Consider the following 17422-nt stretch of genomic DNA (forward strand, 5'->3'; position numbering starts at 1 on the left):
TTTGTTTAGCATTTTGTTTGTATTTTTATTATAGCTGTTTCACTCGATTCAGAGAACCTGTCTGGACTTGTCTAAAGCAATTGTACTCTATCAAAAGAGAATCTGTTGTAAGTATGCCATAAGTGTGAATATTGACCAAATAGACAGTAAGAAATTGGATATTTTGCCTTAATATATAATTTTATAAGTTTAGGAAGCAAGACAAGGAAACTACGGTTTAGGAGTGTCTGTCTTTGCTCTTTAATTGGTGGGGTGGGGTCTTTAATCATTTTATTAGAAATTCTTTACATAGGCTGTTTTTCAATGCAAGTACCATAACAGAAGAATTTTACATTGAGTCTACCATGGATAAGTGCGTGCCATTTATTTTCCTAATTATAAAAAAGTTTTCTCAGTTTTATATCTTGGGATTTGGCGTTGTTTTTATTTGATTGCCCAGGCTCTCTTATGTCCAATTTTGTTCCTTTTAAAGTGACCAAATGGAGAGAGAAGGCACTTACAGTTAATTCATTGACTATATTTTGTTGACAGCGCTTCTTCCTGAACATTTTCTATGTCAGATATTGGGTTTTTTAGGGAACAAGATTCTCCTATGGTCATCCCATCTTAAAATCATTACCAACAAAGTTGTCTCTGAAATACCAAATATCAAGTTGGATGTTAGTATGTTTTTAAATTTCCATTTGTAGGTCATTTAAGAGTACAATTTCTGTATTTCTGAGACTAAACTATGAGAAGTTTGTCTGTTTCTGACTACTGCCAAACCCCTTTCCAGTAATCACAAATTAACAGTTGGGCATTTTCCTTCATTAGTAATCTTTTATGAAGACTGTTTTTCGGAAGTACAAAATCCTAGGACTTAGAGGCAGAATTTTGTGAATTATCTGTGTTACTGTTTACTAAGTGTTTGAGCTAAGACTTCTCCAGGGCTAGAGCTCCAGAGTCTTGGGTATGAGGAAATCCAGACACATGACACACTGCCCCCAACATTCCTCTGTCCCACATCCAGTCAGTCACAAATGCTGGTCCATTTTGTCACCTGCTTTGCTTTCAGATTCTCCCTCCTGTACCTCTTCACGGCCACCGCCTTAGTTCAGGCCACCATCATCACCATCATCACCATGATCACCATCATCAGCTTCCTAACTGATCTCCCTGCCTCCCCTTTTTCCTTCTCCAGCCCATCGTCTGCACTACAGTCAGAGAGCAGTCAGCAATCTCCCAGAGCTCCCAGTGGTCAAAGCTGGGACAATTTGAGCAACAAAGTAAATAACTGATTGTATTAGGTTATAACCCATGAAGTAAGATAAATGTCCATTAAGTGTGTATGGAAATAAACAAAAAAACAAACTGACATTTTCATGATATTAAGTCTCCCTATCCAGAAACATAGTTTATATCTTTTTAGTTGGGTACTCTTGAATACTGCTTCACAGAATTTTAGAATTTTCCCTTTACAGGTATTGGGTATCATTTTTTGGATTTATTCTTATGCACGTAATATTTCTTTGATACAGTTCTAAATGGAATCCTCTCTTTAATTATGTTTTCTATATTTTTGCTGCTGGAGAATAAAAATATATCTGACTTTTGGGTTAAGCTTATATCCATTCACATTATTAAATGCTGCTATTATTTCTAAAAAAAAAAAAAAAACAAATGGGGGAGAAGAGACAGTTCTTGCTTATAAAATAATTGCAATTAATAAATCTAGAAAGAATGAGGGAACCACAAAATCACCATTAGGTAAACACCACAGTAAGAACTGTGGCAGGCAAGATTCACTGAAAGATATTGTAATTAGTGAGTGAAAGTTTGAGGAGAAACTGGATCTTTACATAGTCTTCTGTATTTACCCCCCAAATTTTTAATAATTACAAAAGGAAAAAATCATAATTTTACAGTGGGGAAATCCAGTAGACATGACATGAACAAAATAATGGAGGTTAACACCATCAGTAATAACGTGTGTTGATCTCCGGTAGCCCTGCTATGAAACACTAAGAATGGCACTCCACCTCTGTGGTTTCCTTCCCCCAAGTCTGTAACCCCAGTCTAATCATGAGAAAGCAGACAAACCCAAGTTGAGGGACAGTCCACAAAATGCCTGAGCAGTACTCTTAAAGGGCGTCAAGGTCAAAAAAGACAAAAAAAAGCCTGAGGAACTGTCACAGGTTGAAGGAGACTAAAGAGACTTGACAACTCAGTGTGGGATCCTGGGACAGAAAAAGGACATTAATGGGAAAACTAGGAAAATTCAATACGATTGTGGTTTAGGTAGTGGTATTGTACCAATGTTATTTTCCTAATTTTGATCATTCTACCATGGTTATGAAACATTACGGGAAGAAGGGTACACAGAAACTCTGTATCCTATTTACAATTTTTTCTATCAGCCTAAAATTATTTCAAAATAAAGGTTTTTTAAAAATGTACATTGGGGCTTCCCTGGTGGCGCAGTGGTTAAGAATCCACCTGCCAATGCAGGGGACGTGGGTTCGAGCCCTGGTCCAGGAAGATCCCACATGTCGCGGAGCAACTAAGCCCATGTGTCACAGCTACTGAGCCTGTGCTCTAGAGCCCGTGCTCTGCAGCAAGAGAAGTCACCGCAACGAAGAGTAGCCCCCACTCACCGCAGCTAGAGAAAGCCCACGCACAGCAAGGAAGACCCAAAGCAGCCAAAAATAAATAAATAAAATAAATAAATTTATTTTAAAAAATAAATAAATAAATAAAAATGTACATTGGATCATATTGCTTCTCTGCTGAAAAGCCTCCAATAAGCACTTAAAGTAAGATGTATACTTCTACTCCATGGCTTACAAATTCCTACACAATCTGACCCAGTTCACCTCTCCAGCCACTTTTGCTCTTACCCACGATGTGACCTGAGGCCTTTTGCACTCACTGTTTCCTCCATCTGGGATGTCCCTGCTCTCATTGTCTCTAGTGGCCCCTTATCCTTCAGAGCTCAGCTTAATGGTCATCTGCTCAGAGATGCCTTCCCTGACCACCCAGCCCAAAGCAGCTACCAATCACTCTCTCTTACTCGCCAACCCCCCCCGCCCCAATCTGGTATTTTTCTTTTTGTGTTTTGAGTTTGTTTTGAGTTTTGTATTTTTTATTTTCTGTCTGCTGCCACTTGAACATAAACTGCATCAGAGCAGGGTCTTCATGTGTCTTGTCCATCTCTTTATTCCCAGTGACAAGAACAGTGCCTAGTACATATGAGATCATCCATAAATTTGTGCTAAGTGAATTAATGCTGCCAAGCTAATTGGTTTTGTAGTTCTTTGGTTCCCTTTTCAGGGCACATCTGAAAATCTAATTAGGAGTTAAACATGAATAGGTTTTTATTTGTCTCTGAATTAAGTCCCAGTTGAGTGAAACCTTATAAGTGGAAACATTTGAGTTATCTGATATCTGTATTGCACCTGAATTTTAAACTTCTATAAATTTATTTCAGTATTTGAATTTTAAAATTAAAATTAAGGAATGAACATCCCTTCTTGGAAGATGACACAGTCATCACTAAGTCATCCAACCTGGAGCCTGATGCCACTCAGACTTCTTCCACCACCCTCTGAGCAGCACTGCCCATTACCAGATTTCAGCGCTTAAAATGAAGCCTGTCTTCCAGTCCAAGTTTAATCCTCGAGTGTGTAAAATAACCAAAAATGAATTCTCAAGTGCTTCAATCTACTTAGGTTTATTTCGGAAAGAGTACATGTCACCACCCTTGTAGTCATTCAGGTACCATGAATTGGTTTCTTCCTAGCCTTAAGTTCATGTGTTCATTTGTATGTGACTTGAGGTTTCAAGGTAAAAAAGGTGACAGTAGCCTCATACTGTTATAAACAAAAGTGTGAAATTTTTCCTTATTGTGCAATTGAGTGAGTCCCATATTCGTAAGTGGAAAGGAGGAAGAATAGAAGGTATTAAAAAACAACAAAACTTCATATAATTATAGGAATTTTAAAAAATTACCTAGAACCAGGACATAAATATCAGATAAACATTTAAAGTGAAGTAAAGTATACAGCGATAACAAGGCAAAAATTATTGCTAGTTCAATTTCACAAGCATTTTATTAGTGCCCTGAATAAGACTTTATGCTCAGCCTTGGGAATCCATAGTTTGGATGAGGTCCCTGCCCTGAGAAAGCTTAGGTTCTCACGGGAAAGATAGACACGTTGCCCACCCACGGACACCCCAGTACCAGGTGCTGAGAGGGCGCTGCTGTCACAGAGAAAGAGGGATCACCTGCTTCACAGAGGAAGTAGCTTTTGAGCTAGGCTTTAACCAATGAACTTGATTTTGAGAAACAGAAGAGGAAGGAGGGTAGTCACTGACCATCAGGAAGAATGGATTCTAAAGCCTCTTCTCCGTGGAATGTTGAGTGTAAGCTAGTCACAAATTAATAAGGAAGCAGTAGTAGCTTTAACCTTCACTTTTGGATTCCTGGTTCCTGGCTAATGTTATACAGCTGTTGCTGGGGGGATAGTTTCAGGAACAGGATGCATTCTGAAAGAAGTCTGGATTGTTCATGAAAACAGACAAGAATCCTGGTAGCATCTAGGAAGCATTTTTAGAGACAAATGATTGGTAAATGTGTCAATACAGAAATGTGAAATAAGAGTAGTGTTCAAAGTGTGTCCCTAGCAAAGTCTGTGTTCAGAGAAAAAACATTCTAGGAAGCTCAGTGTCACTGCTTGCCCGCGGCTCAGCTGTTGGTGAATGTGTATTTGGACCAGTAGCTGCCTACCAGTCCACGCATCCATTGTGTGGATGCACTACCTTGATTAAATCAGTCCCCAAGGTAGGGAAAGAGAATGTTTTGCTGTTATAAATAACTATGCTATGATTATATCTGTATATACATCTTTGTGCCCATTTTACTACTTCCTCAGGATGTAGTTTACTCCTAACAGAAGTACAACGTCAAAAGATGTATACAATTCTGACTTTTTAATATTTACTGCCAAATCAGTCTGTAGAGAGCTTGTACCAGTCACCTTCTCACCAGTAGCGCCCTCTGAGGTTGTCTTTAAAAAATAAGGCCAAATATATGCAAATATTGAATCATTATGTTGTACGCCTGAAACTAATACAATGTTGTATGTCAGTTATACCTCAATTTTATAAAATAAGAACAAAGAGTAAGGTCAAGATTAGGCATTAGCAATTCAGATTGGGTTCCAGCTCTGCATTTTAAAAATCCACCAAGTCACCAACTTAATTACCTACATACCTTCAACCTCCACCCCCTCCTCCAGCCAAGACCTATGCCATGGGTAAGGTATTTGAATTGCTTTACAATCGAGTGGAATGCAACTCAGAAAGCAGAGATCAAAAAGTCAGGAAGAGGGAATAATAGGGGGAAACTGGCCCTACGTTATAGGCAGCCACAAAAGATTCCCACAGTCATACTTGACAAACCCAACTTTTTTATTTCAGCTCGAAGCAGCACATTATCAGCTCGCTTTTCAGTACAGAGGTCATTTTCTGGTTCTGATTACAGAGCACCAAACGCACTGACAGATGCACTCAAGTGAATTTGATCTCTCGTTTCGTAAATGGAAGAACAGCATGAAAGTTAAATGCGGTGGAGGCTTACCTTGTAGCCTGCCACTTGGATTTAATTTCATCTCGTCTTTGCCTCTAGAAGAGAGAGGACCTTGTGATTTGTCTCTCTCCTCTCTGTGATAAAAATGTTCATTGTTCATGGCTCCTTTTGGTCTTTTCTCCATCAGTCTTGTCTCAAGAAGAAAACGAACTGGGAAAATTTCTCCGATCCCAAGGCTTCCAAGATAAAACCAGAGCAGGAAAAATGATGCAAGCGACAGGAAAGGCCCTCTGCTTTTCTTCCCAGCAAAGGTGTGTGGCCTTCACTGGGGTTCTGTTGTTGGGGGAGGTCTCCTGAGAACCTGGGACCCACTCATTCATGAAGGGAACCTCCTACTGGTCTTTAGAAGGCTCTTGCCTGAGATTGAGGAGCTCCTCTGTGTCAGTTGTTAGTCTGTTCGTACTTAACTCTGATTCAGATAACATGTGTAATCTTTTTCCTTCCCTATTAACTTTTTAAAAATGTTTTCATATTTCTTCTGGTCTGTAGTTATACACCAGTCACCGTGAGTGCTATCCTAGGCTTATATTTGACCTTCAGTGTTGCTCATAGCAATCCATCAAGTCCCCTTCCAGCAGCTGACTAAAGCAGGAGCCTAATGAGACCAGGCAGAAGGGTTCCCTGAGTGCCCTCTGGGGGCAGTTAACTTGAGAGGGGTGCTGTTCAAGATGCCCTCCACGGTTCTGCTCAGACCCTGAATCAGCAGCATCAAAAGCCTCACCTGAGAGTTTGTTAGAAATGCAGAATCCAGGCCCCACCCCAGAATTGCTGAATCCAAACCTGCATTTTAATGGGTCCCCAGTTGTTTTCCATGCACATTCAAGTTTGAGAAGCTCTGGTGCAGAGAAAATGGTAATAGATCAGTGATTTCTTTTTTAACACTACCATAACATAACGTTCAAGGTCCCTGTAGAATAAACAGGAGCCACTGCATAGAGTCACACTTTGAGAAGGTGACATTCCTTCTCTCCTCCTCCTTCCTCAGTAACTAACAAGCCCCCCAAGATGTCACTCACTAATATTAGGCAGACTTTATACCTAAATAAGGCTTGTAGGTAGTCTCCAAAAATATTCGGGCCACAAAAATTTCACTCACCCAGACTGTCCAACATTTTCTTCTGCTGTTAATTTTTCCTTACTGCTTTCTCTCCCAGTGGGCCAAAAGCAGGCCACCACCTGTTAAACAGGTGTTCCTATGAAGATCCAGGAAAGGTGGGGTGGAAAGAAAGAGAACCAACTGTGTTCATTTTTCAGTGGTTCCCCCTCCTGAGCATTTTGGTTCTCTCTAATGACATTTGGACCCCAACTTTCATAGTTGAATGCAACAATTTCCAATAGTTCTCTACCCCAGTTTTCCAAGAGAAGTGTTTGTTTATAATCTTGAATTGCACCTTTTAATCTTATTTATAACTGTTTTCCTTGCAAAAATAATACATATTCATTCTAGAAAAATTTTAGAACAGGAACAAACCAAAAGGAGAAAATTAAAAACAACTCAAATTTTGCTAATAGAGATTGACTTGCTTTTAACCCCTTGATAGATACTTTCAATGCATATACGCTTGCCCCAGTCTTACAAGGATCATTGATTCTTGAAAAATCTTTCATAAATTCTTATATATTTATTTATAAATATATAAGAATTATATATTTCTTAAATTATACATATAATTATCATTAATTTCAGTGGGAAAAATTCTTATACATACCTTCATGCCAAGATTAACATCCTTTTATGGGAAACAAGCCAAATCCTTGGACACAATCACCACAAGTTACTGTTACTGATCATATAATTATTTTATAATGTTGCTATCCAGTTATACACTTTCATAGTTGTGTACAAAGTTATCTCACAAAGCATATGGTACCTTAAGTTTATATAGTCTAACCTTTGGATACAGATAAAAACAGTAAAATAAATCAACCAAAACAATGTAAATGATACTGTAAACCAGCAAACTGCCCTGTATCCGTAAATTAATGTAGCTTGGACAGCTTGTAATTTGGAAGGTGGCCTCCTGCGAGATGACTCTGATTCCATGGTCCTCAACTGCTCACCAGGCACATGAAATCCAAACTAGTCCTCTGCACATGAGGAAAGTAGGAAGATTGTGTAAAACTCCCATAAAGTTGAATTCTCAAACCTCGAATGGACATAATTTGGGATTTGCCAGAATATATTTGTAATATAAACAGCAGCATACCATACAATTTTTGAATAGTATTGCATACTGATTATTTAGCAAATTGATTTTTTGTTCAAATAATCCTAACTTTTTTTATGTCCATATATACCTTTTTAAAAACGTCCATAGCATAGTATTCCATTATCTGGGCATGCCATGATACATTTAACCCAAGCCCTCTGTCCACTAGTGTCCACTTCTTCCTTTTCCTACTAAAGAATAAATGTCTTTGGATTAGACCTTTAGGTGCTTTATTAATTACTCCCATTGGGTAGATTTTAATGAATGGAAACGTGGGCCAGTCTTTCACTGAAGTTTGATGTTTCCAGTTATTGGATTTTTTCTTGGTGTAGACTCAGTCCCTTATACCACAAGTGAATGGGTTTTCACCTTTCTGATTTTATATGAAACAAGTTACAGAAAAAAATGAGGTGACTTTATATTCCTTTTTCTTTTCTTCAAGATTTTAACATCTATCATCATGTCATTATATCTTCAAAGGTTTCTAACTTTATAACAGTCAAAGAAATCAAGAATATTTTATTCACAAGACTCTGTTTCAGCCAGTTTAGGAAAATTGGCAAACTCTAAAGGAAGAGATAAAGGAGACCAGAAATGAACAGGATCCTTAGAGGAACAGCTGAGGACTCTTTCTTTAAATAGAAGTCTCCAATTTTATAAACCTTCATACCACCATTTGTTTTACTGACTTATTTGGTAGTCATTGCTACAACAGCCCATTCAGTTTGATGAAAAGTGAGTATTAAGTTTAGTCCAATGGTGATAAAACACAAGCTTACTTTATGGCACAACAATATGTTTTTGAAAACAGCCTGCAACACCTAGGTAGGATGATGTGAGCAAGCTATTTTTAGAGAAGTGCTGAATATTTAATAACGATGCTTTACAGACAAGAGGAAAACCAGAGAAAATAGTAAAAGGAATTTTTTTCTTTTAAACAGTTTATTGCCCCATCTATAATCTTAGAGTGCTCTACATATGTCTTCAGACATTGATGGAACTGCCAAGGGCTGACTTCAGCTCACTGACACCATTTTTCCCTTCACCATAACAAGTTTGCAGTTAAATTGAGATGTAAATACTAATCTTTTATTTTTTGAACCTATGCCCCACAGCTTCATGGAGACTACAGTATTTTAAGAGTATAATTCATCTGACATTACTCATTTGGGGGAGGAAGATGAAAGAAGCAGTATCCTCCTTCCCCTCCCAAATAAATATTTTATCCAAAGTTTGATATGCATCAAACAATTTTTGCTAAATAAATAACGGTATGTTATGGCCAATATTATAATTATTTTATACCCACTTCGTTGTATAATATACATTAATTTCTGGTATAGTATCCTTAAGTTTTTTTTGTTTTTTTTTTAATAAGAATCAAATCACATAACCTATCTGAAAGTGCCTAACACAGTAGACCCTCAGTAAATGTACTTCTCCCGCTTCCTAGACCATTTAAGACGCTTCTGTTCGTACTTCATTCTCTGTGACTATTGAAGCAAGCAGCAGATGCCCTGGCCTTTGGAGAGGAATCCAGAATGGCCTAGACAGGGAGACCTCATCCTGCACACATCCATGCCTTCCCAAAGAGCCAGGCTTCAGGGAGGCAGAAGGCAGGGAGTGGCCAAGAGCAGAAATGGGAAATAGTCATGCTTTGACCTTCCTCCGTTAACACAAGATTGGTTCCAGCTTTAAACAAGTACTCTGCCCAGGCATGAGGCCACCCCCAACAATACTGATGGAGAGACTCCCCAGTGATACAGTTAAATAACAGTAATCTAAGGGATCAGCACATGGATAATCATCTCTGGTTGACTCATCAGTTCACATATATTTCAGTTATAATTCAGCAAGTATTTCTGCAGCCTCGACTATGTTTCAGGCCCTATTCTAGGCTCATGAGTTTAAGACTGGTAAGCTATCAAAGATTCAAATTGCTGGCCCTCTTAGTTTCAAGATTGTGGCTTTACCCTCTTGTCTAGGTTGGCCTTGCGAAATCCTTTGTGTCGCTTTCACCAAGAAGTGGAGACTTTCCGGCATCGGGCCATCTCGGACACTTGGCTGACTGTGAACCGCATGGAGCAGTGCCGTACTGAATACAGAGGGGCATTATTATGGATGAAGGACGTGTCCCAGGAGCTTGATCCAGACCTCTACAAGCAAATGGAGAAGTTCAGGAAGGTAGGAGATTTCATGAGGGTTACCAAAAGGGGTACCTGCTGGAAGGTAATGAGATGTGATTTGAATCCCTCTAGTAAAGAAGATGTAAATCAAAAGCACCAAGGATGCAATTAATCATTGCTGGTGTCTCTTTACGTGACAGAATACCAATTAATGTGATCTATAATTCTCTAAGGATAGGATAGAAGAGACAGCTGGAAATTGCTGGGATTTAGTAACTGGTTTTAATTAAAGTCAGATTTTCATATAATGTGCACTTTTTGTAAGGCTGTCACTTGTAGATGCTTTTTCATGCATAACTAAAAATCAAGATTAGACCAAATGAAACTGGAAGGTAAGAACAGACTATTGGGGAAATCCTTTTTAATTGCTAATGAATATTAAAATTAATAGAGTAATAATGCTCCTTTGTTGCGTTTAGTTGTAGGATTAAATAATGTGGCATTGACTCCATCTGCAGTAGACCCTTCAGCTATTTGTTTGGGCAAAATAGATAGCTGAGGAGATGGATATGCTCTTAAATTTCCCTGAAATGACTGGTGAGCAGCAGAGGAACAATGTTTCATTGTTTGTTTAAGTGTTCGTGGCCCTTTAGCTGTTTGGAGATTTGGTCCTGCTAGGATACATGACACCACTAGGTGGCAGTCATACACTGAATATTTATGAAAATGCAGCGAGATTTTGTGTGTGTGTGTGTGTGTGTGTGTGTGTATAACCTTGGGAGGTCTTTGTTTGGTCGACTTGGATATATTTCAGGGTATGAAAGACCAAAAAATCAAGCAAATGTTAGGTTTGACATAATATTGTGTCAATTGTCTAACTCATTTCAAATGATCCATTTGTAATTGTGGTATTGCTTAAAATACCTAGATTTCTAAGTACATCATTGCAGAGCTGTGAGTGGGAAACCCTGCTGGTGTGCAGGAGGTTAGATGTGTGGGATGTGGGAGGATGGAGGGGAATGTGTGGAGTAGGGGAAAAGAGGGACCTTCTGTTGCTTAATAATAGGGTCACCAATTGTTGACCCAGGTATTAGATTGACACAAATTCTTTTAAAAGGCAAGTTTTACTTTGGTTTGTAATTTAGAATCCATCTCTAGGAAGGGACTCAGAGTCCGTTTTCTTTGTGATCGTAGATGGCATTAGTGTGTTAGCAATATCCAATGCCTTAGTAAGGCAGGTTTCAGAGCTCATGGAAAATCGGAATTTAAAAGAGCTAGTGAAACTCACTCATTCTATAAAAGAGAAAACCTAGGCCCCAAAATAGTAAATAAAACTTTTCAAAGGTTGATAGCTAGACGTTCGCAAGCCCAGGCTACATTTGAAATTTCCTGACTTTTTAATCATGCCGGTAATTTGGTTTGTCTTTGACACTTTATTTGGGGATTGGAGGAGGATGGAGTGGAAAGGTTAAAAAAGGAAAAAGGAAACAAAAAACCCAACATTATCTGCAGGGTGTAATGCCAGTCACTCTATCTGTTACCTCCTTTAAGCCTCACAATAACCAAGACACAGATTTTATTTTACAGAGGAGGAAAATGATACCTGAGTAACTAGCACAAGATCAGACAGGGAAATGAAAGTCAGAATCCTAGAAAATATGCATAATTTTTTCTTTAAGAGAGGAAAGGAAGGGAATTAAAGAACATACCTAAAATTGACAAAGGCATTTTCATATTCATTCAACAAACATTTATTGTGCACTTTCTATGTGCTAGGTAATAAAGTAAACATAAAATTATTCTGGAAGGCAGGAGAATTTCACGTGAAATTGTGTTTATTTGGTTTTGTTTTGAAAGGTGGTTACTAGCTGTGTAAGGATGAAATAAACCAAGCCCTTTGTCATTTGGTTTGAATGTTGAAACATTACCCACTCTGTAGTGTCATCAATCTGTCGATTTTGGAAAATATGGGTTTTTAAAAAAAAAAAAATCCTTTGCCATGCAGAAGTAGCCGAGGCAATGCCTTACTCCACAATCCCATGTGTGCTGGATTTAATTTAATAGCTGAACATGGTGTACTTAGAATTTAGGGAAATAATTTTTTTAAAAGAAGTCTGTATTCAAGTGTATATTTGATTAGACTAGACTCTCCACAAGGACAGGGACCCGGTTAGTTCTCTTTACTGCCACAATCCCAGGGCCAGCCCAGCACCTGGTCCAAGTTAGCACCCATATCAGATGGCCAGAGGCCAGCCATGGCATTTGAGTGCCAGATTAATGCCTTCTCACGCCTGTAGAGCGTTCCCACCACATGCAACTGACCTTATAATGTTTTGGAAATTGATATATACGGTTTTGCAGGTAAGAAGTAGCATTATTAGTTTGTGGCTTGCTGCCCTCTTTGGAATGAATTTAAATTGTGGAGGTTGCTGTTTGCATGGAGTTCATAACATGAATCTTAACTTTGAGGCAGCTTTAGTGTTTTGTCCCAGTGGGATTCCATTTTAAACAGAGTCTCCATTTATCTCTCAGGAAAGTGTTACTGAAATGTGTTTTCTGAGTCCTCTGAGAGAGTGGTCCAGCTCCTTTGGAGTCACCGTGGGAGGGGGAATTTAGTCTCCTCAGAGCCAGCCGCCTCCCTCACATTCTAACTGATGAATCCTGAACTAAATGCTCTTCTTTGGGTTCATACTTTCTGAGGAAACAACATTCTAATTCATACTTCACAAGTGTGACCCTCCCCCCCCGGCTGGTTGCAATCTTTAGTGTGTACTTATTCATTGATTCATTCATCCAGCAAATGATATTGAAGCCCACCTTGTGCCAGGCCACCTGCAGCGGGATACAGTAGTGAGTCAGCAGACACAGAGGCTGCCCTGCTGTCCCGGGCAGTCACTTGGAGACAGAGCAAGTAAACACGGTGTGGTAAGGTGAACTGTTGTCTCAGGTAGCACATGGTGCCACAGGAACACCCAGGACGGGCTTCCTGGAGGAGGTGGCATCTAAACTAGCCCTGAAGGATGAGAGGGAAGGAGCAGGGTGGAGGGACTAGGGACAGCAGAGCAGAGTGCCAGTCTGAGGAAGCAACGTGGACAAAGGCCTTTAGGTGAAGGCAAACAGGACGAGATTAGCTCCTTTTAGGTCCCTGCAACCGGAGTGTGAAAAGCAAAGGGGGTGGGGGGCAGATAAGCAGACCACAGCTGAAGGGACATCTCCCTGTGGGCCAAGGGGAATGAAGGGTATTGAGAAGGGGAGGGGAATGATCCAATCTGTGTTCTCACAAGCTCTCTCAGATTTCAGTGGGGAGAAGGGATTGGAAGGGCCCAAGCCTTGAGGCTGGGCGAGCCGCAGACGAGACAGGGGTACCCAGGGAATGAAGAGGGAAGTGGACCAGAGAGAAATAAATGTCCTGTTCTGACCTCCGTGAGACTGAGTAACAGCACCACGTTGATTACAGAGCTCTTCATTCGTTTTTAGAAATGAGCAGAATATGTATAAATAAATGAAGAGCAAGATCAAATGTACTTTCACTTCCAACCAAGGCTTTTTTCCTAGTGTTTTCAAGATGCTAAGCAACTTTTTAAATAACACGCAGTGAGCATGACTGAAATGATGAATGAAAAACTTAAAATTAAACAAAACAAAGGATCTGTTTTCATTCTGGCACCCTTTGAGCACACGGGCCGATGACAGAGCTCTCGGTGGCAACGTTAATAAGCATTTATTAAGTGCCTATCTTTGGGGATGGAAATACAAAGAGGTGGGAAAGCTTGATCTCAGCCCTCAAGAAGAACCCTGCTAGTCATCTGTTCCTTGTCAAAATTACCATGGTAAACAAGACACCTGGAGAGTGGGGCCGTGTGTAGCTCTTCTCCTAAAGACCAAATAATGGGAAATGGTGGATGAATTTAAATGGGCAGGGCTGGGGTGCTGTTGCCATTGGAAACCGCTCCTGATGGTGTGATTCACCCCAGGAGGGAAATGGATGGGAGAGGAGGCCACAAAGTATTTTATGAGCAGTTACAACGTGTGATATATGTGCCCTTTGAAGGCAGAGTAAAAGGGTATAACTTAAAAATAGAAGTCAGCTTCTTGTAGCAGATTACATCAGCTTAAGTTGTGAGCTCACAGAAGAGCTTTTGCAGCCTGATGCCCTTGAGAGAGTCCTCCTGGGGTCAGTTAAGTGTCTTGTTTTTCTTGAAAGTCAGAAATGGGATAGAGGGTAATTATTCTAAATGGAATAAAAGCTGTGCTAGGTGTAAGAAAATAGTTCTGAGTCCTCTAAAGAGATAATATGGGAATGTATATGTGGGCATTTGGATTAGTTGGAGTCCTTATAGACAAGGACAAGGGAACTGGCGTTTTAATGAGGGCCATTTATTAAGTGGCTTAATGAAATCCTATAGCATTTGTCTTGTGTTTCATCACCATAATTCAAAAGGGTATCAAAAAGGTATTGTAGGGAATGTGAAAGATACACTGGTGTTCTCAAGCTTGTATCTATTTAAAAGAATGCTACATTTTGGAGAGCTGTGAATTCACTAGACATATTATCGAAGGGTATGTTACGGTGAGAAGGTTTGTTAACAAATGGTGGTGGCTTAATAGGTCCGGACATATTAGAGTCATCTGTCAGTGGTGTCCCTGTGTCCCCACTGAAGGTTTGGGTCTGTAGAGCTTGATCAAGGACTAGTAAACAGCAGTATTGACATCAGAGGGTTTTCTTTTCTGTGGACAAAGACATGGGTTAATTAATTTGACAGTATCATTAATTACTGCTGAAATCATTGGTCTTTGTCAGAGGTCGGGCTCTTTTAGCAATTGAGGGCAGGTCCCATGGGATCTGGAGATGCCAAGTAACGCAGGCGTGTCACTGCTCAGCCATCTCCCTGTTCTGCAATAAAGGCCTTTCCTTTTTGCCTGAGCCATCCAGCTTTCAGGCTTAACCCAGTGTTCTGCCTCTGTTCAGGGCCAAGGGCGGGGCTCCACCCAGCAAGTTGTGTTGAGTGAGTGTGGAAAATGTCAGGATTTGGTCCATACAGTAGACCAGCAGTAAGTATCTGTGAAGGCAGTACCTTGACTCCCAGGGCTTTGCCCAGTTCATACATAAAAGCGGAGGGAGGATTTGACCCCTTATCTCTCTGTCTTTTCTGGTTCTAAAATTCTCTGCACTGGCTTGAGTCCTTTGATGAGGTGAAAGTTCCTTTTGTAAAACTAACACACACTATCGTATCTGTTTCACAACCCTACATTTTCATTTGTTGGTATTTGATGTATGCTTCTTATTTGTTTTGGTTGTTTAACTAGGGTGCCTGTTTTTTGCGGTCCCTAAGAAGATTGAATCTAGCTGCTAACCTCCACCCTTGAGTTGCTGTTTCTTTATACTACCTAAACGCCAAAAGAAAAACATGCTATTTTCACATGGCACGACGGGGAAGGGAACAGATCATTATGCCCTCGCTTTCATTTCTGAATTTCATGAGATGAGGCCTTTGCGGCCTTGTATGTCTTTATTGATTTTCTCCACTGAACTTGGTGAAGAGCAAAAATTGGTTTCAGGGTTAAGCCAGGACCATTTGGAAAAGCATGCATGAAACAGCTAATTCTTGCAGAGCCGGTGGCTGGCTGGCTTCTGCTAGTGACTGGAAATAGAGAGGAGGAAGGAGCATGACCTCAGAGTGGGGTGGCTCTACGCTCTGTCCCCGGCCCTGCCTACACCAGCCGTGACAGCTCCGATTGGGGTAATAAGCCGGTTGCAATTTCTCATCCACTAAAGGAGAGGATAGGTACTAGATGATCACCAAGCCCTCTTCCAGCTGTAATATTTGTACTTTTCCTCTAAATCGTTAAGCTCTAAAATCATTAAGCTCATCAGTAAAGAAGTATATACACTTGAGCAGGGCTAACACGTCCTTTTGTGTAGTGTTTTCCTACTACAAGCAAGTTATGGTCTTGTTGCGTTTGCTTGGTCCTATTGCTGTTGCTCTAATCTTGGACTCTGGAAAACAAGAATGTTTCACTCCTAATTCTTGGGTAGAGGAGCCCTTGGTGTTTACAAAGTGTGAATATTTGTCTCTTACTTAGATATTAATACTTTCGTGCAGGTCAGAAACCTGTGGCCCACAGGCCAGCTGCCTAATTTTGTAAGGTTTTTATCGTTAACACAACCATGCCCATTCATTTACTTATTGTCTGTGGCTTTCACAATTCCACGGCAGAGTCAAGTAGTTAAGGACAGAGACTGTGGTCTGCAAAGCTAAAATATTTATGTTCTGCCCCTTTACAGAAAAATGTTTGCTGTCCTCTAATTTATAAGCACCTCCAGTACATGTTGAAGATGGTTTTTGATCATAAAATGTACCATCTTAACCATTTTTAAGTGTCCAGTTCAGTAGTGTTAAGTATATTCATATCGTTGTACACAGATCTCCAGAACTTTTTCATCTTGAAAACCTGAAACTCTATACCAATTAAACAACCACCCTCCATTTTCCCCTCCCCCAGCCACTGGTAACTGTCATTCTACTTTCTGTTTTTAGGAATTTGACTACTTTAGATTACCTCATATAAGTGGAATCATGCAGTATTTCTCTTTTTGTGACTGGCTTATTTCACTTAGCATAATGTCCTCAAGGTCCATCCATGTCATAGCATGTGGCAGGGTTTCCTTCCTTTTTAAGGTTGAATAAACTATTGTATGTATACACCACATTTTATTTATCTGTTTATTTATCACTGGACACATTTGGGTTGCTTCCATCCCTTGGCTATTGTAAATAAGGCTGCTATGAACATTGGTGTGCAAATAACTCTTCAAGACCCTGCTTTTAATTCCAAATACGTAACAAACAAATATAATTTATTTTTAGTGTTATAATTTCTCTTTAGTGTTTTATTTAATCCTGCCATTGAATAAAATTGAGACTCAGGCTATGCAAGCAAGGAGTCATTTGATTTTGATGTTATCATCTTGGAAGATACTATCTACACATACTAATTCATAATTCAGGGACTTCCTTGGTGGCACAGTGGTTAAGAATCCTCCTGCCAATGCAGGGGACACGGGTTCGATCCCTGGTCTGGGAAGATCCAATATGCCGCGGAGCAACTAAGCCCGTGAGCCACAACTACTGAGCCCCCATGCCACAACTACTGAAACCTGTGCACCTAGAGCCTGTTCTCTGCAACAAGAGAAGCCACCGCAATGAGAAGCCCACGCACCACAACAAAGAGTAACCCCCATTTGCCGCAACTAGAGAAAGCCCTCGTGCAGCAATGAAGACCCAGTGCAGCCAAAAAAATAATAATACACTTATTTAAAAAAATAATTCATAATTCATATTGTCTAATTTCTATAAGAATGATAAATATTTGGACTTTTAAAAAAATAAATGTATGTAATACCGTAAAAGCTAACGTGTCAGCTTAAAGTAGATTTCTTTCCTCTGTCTTGAGAGAGG

At 39.9% G+C, this 17422-nt stretch overlaps 1 protein-coding gene across 19 annotated transcripts in view; it reads left to right on the forward strand.

The window, feature by feature from the left end:
- Positions 1-17422, forward strand: part of ICA1 (islet cell autoantigen 1) — a 144064-nt gene that overhangs the window by 23559 nt on the left and 103083 nt on the right. For all 19 annotated transcript variants that reach the window (XM_082398425.1, XM_082398413.1, XM_082398407.1 and 16 more), the window contains 3 exons: positions 35-107; positions 5754-5877; positions 9822-10020. In XM_082398425.1, the coding sequence (XP_082254551.1) occupies positions 35-107; positions 5754-5877; positions 9822-10020 (396 nt within the window). The remainder of the gene's footprint in view (positions 1-34; positions 108-5753; positions 5878-9821; positions 10021-17422) is intronic.

Source organism: Balaenoptera borealis (assembly GCF_965194805.1).
Source record: "Balaenoptera borealis genome assembly, chromosome: 7".
NCBI classification, from domain to species: Eukaryota; Metazoa; Chordata; class Mammalia; order Artiodactyla; family Balaenopteridae; genus Balaenoptera; species Balaenoptera borealis.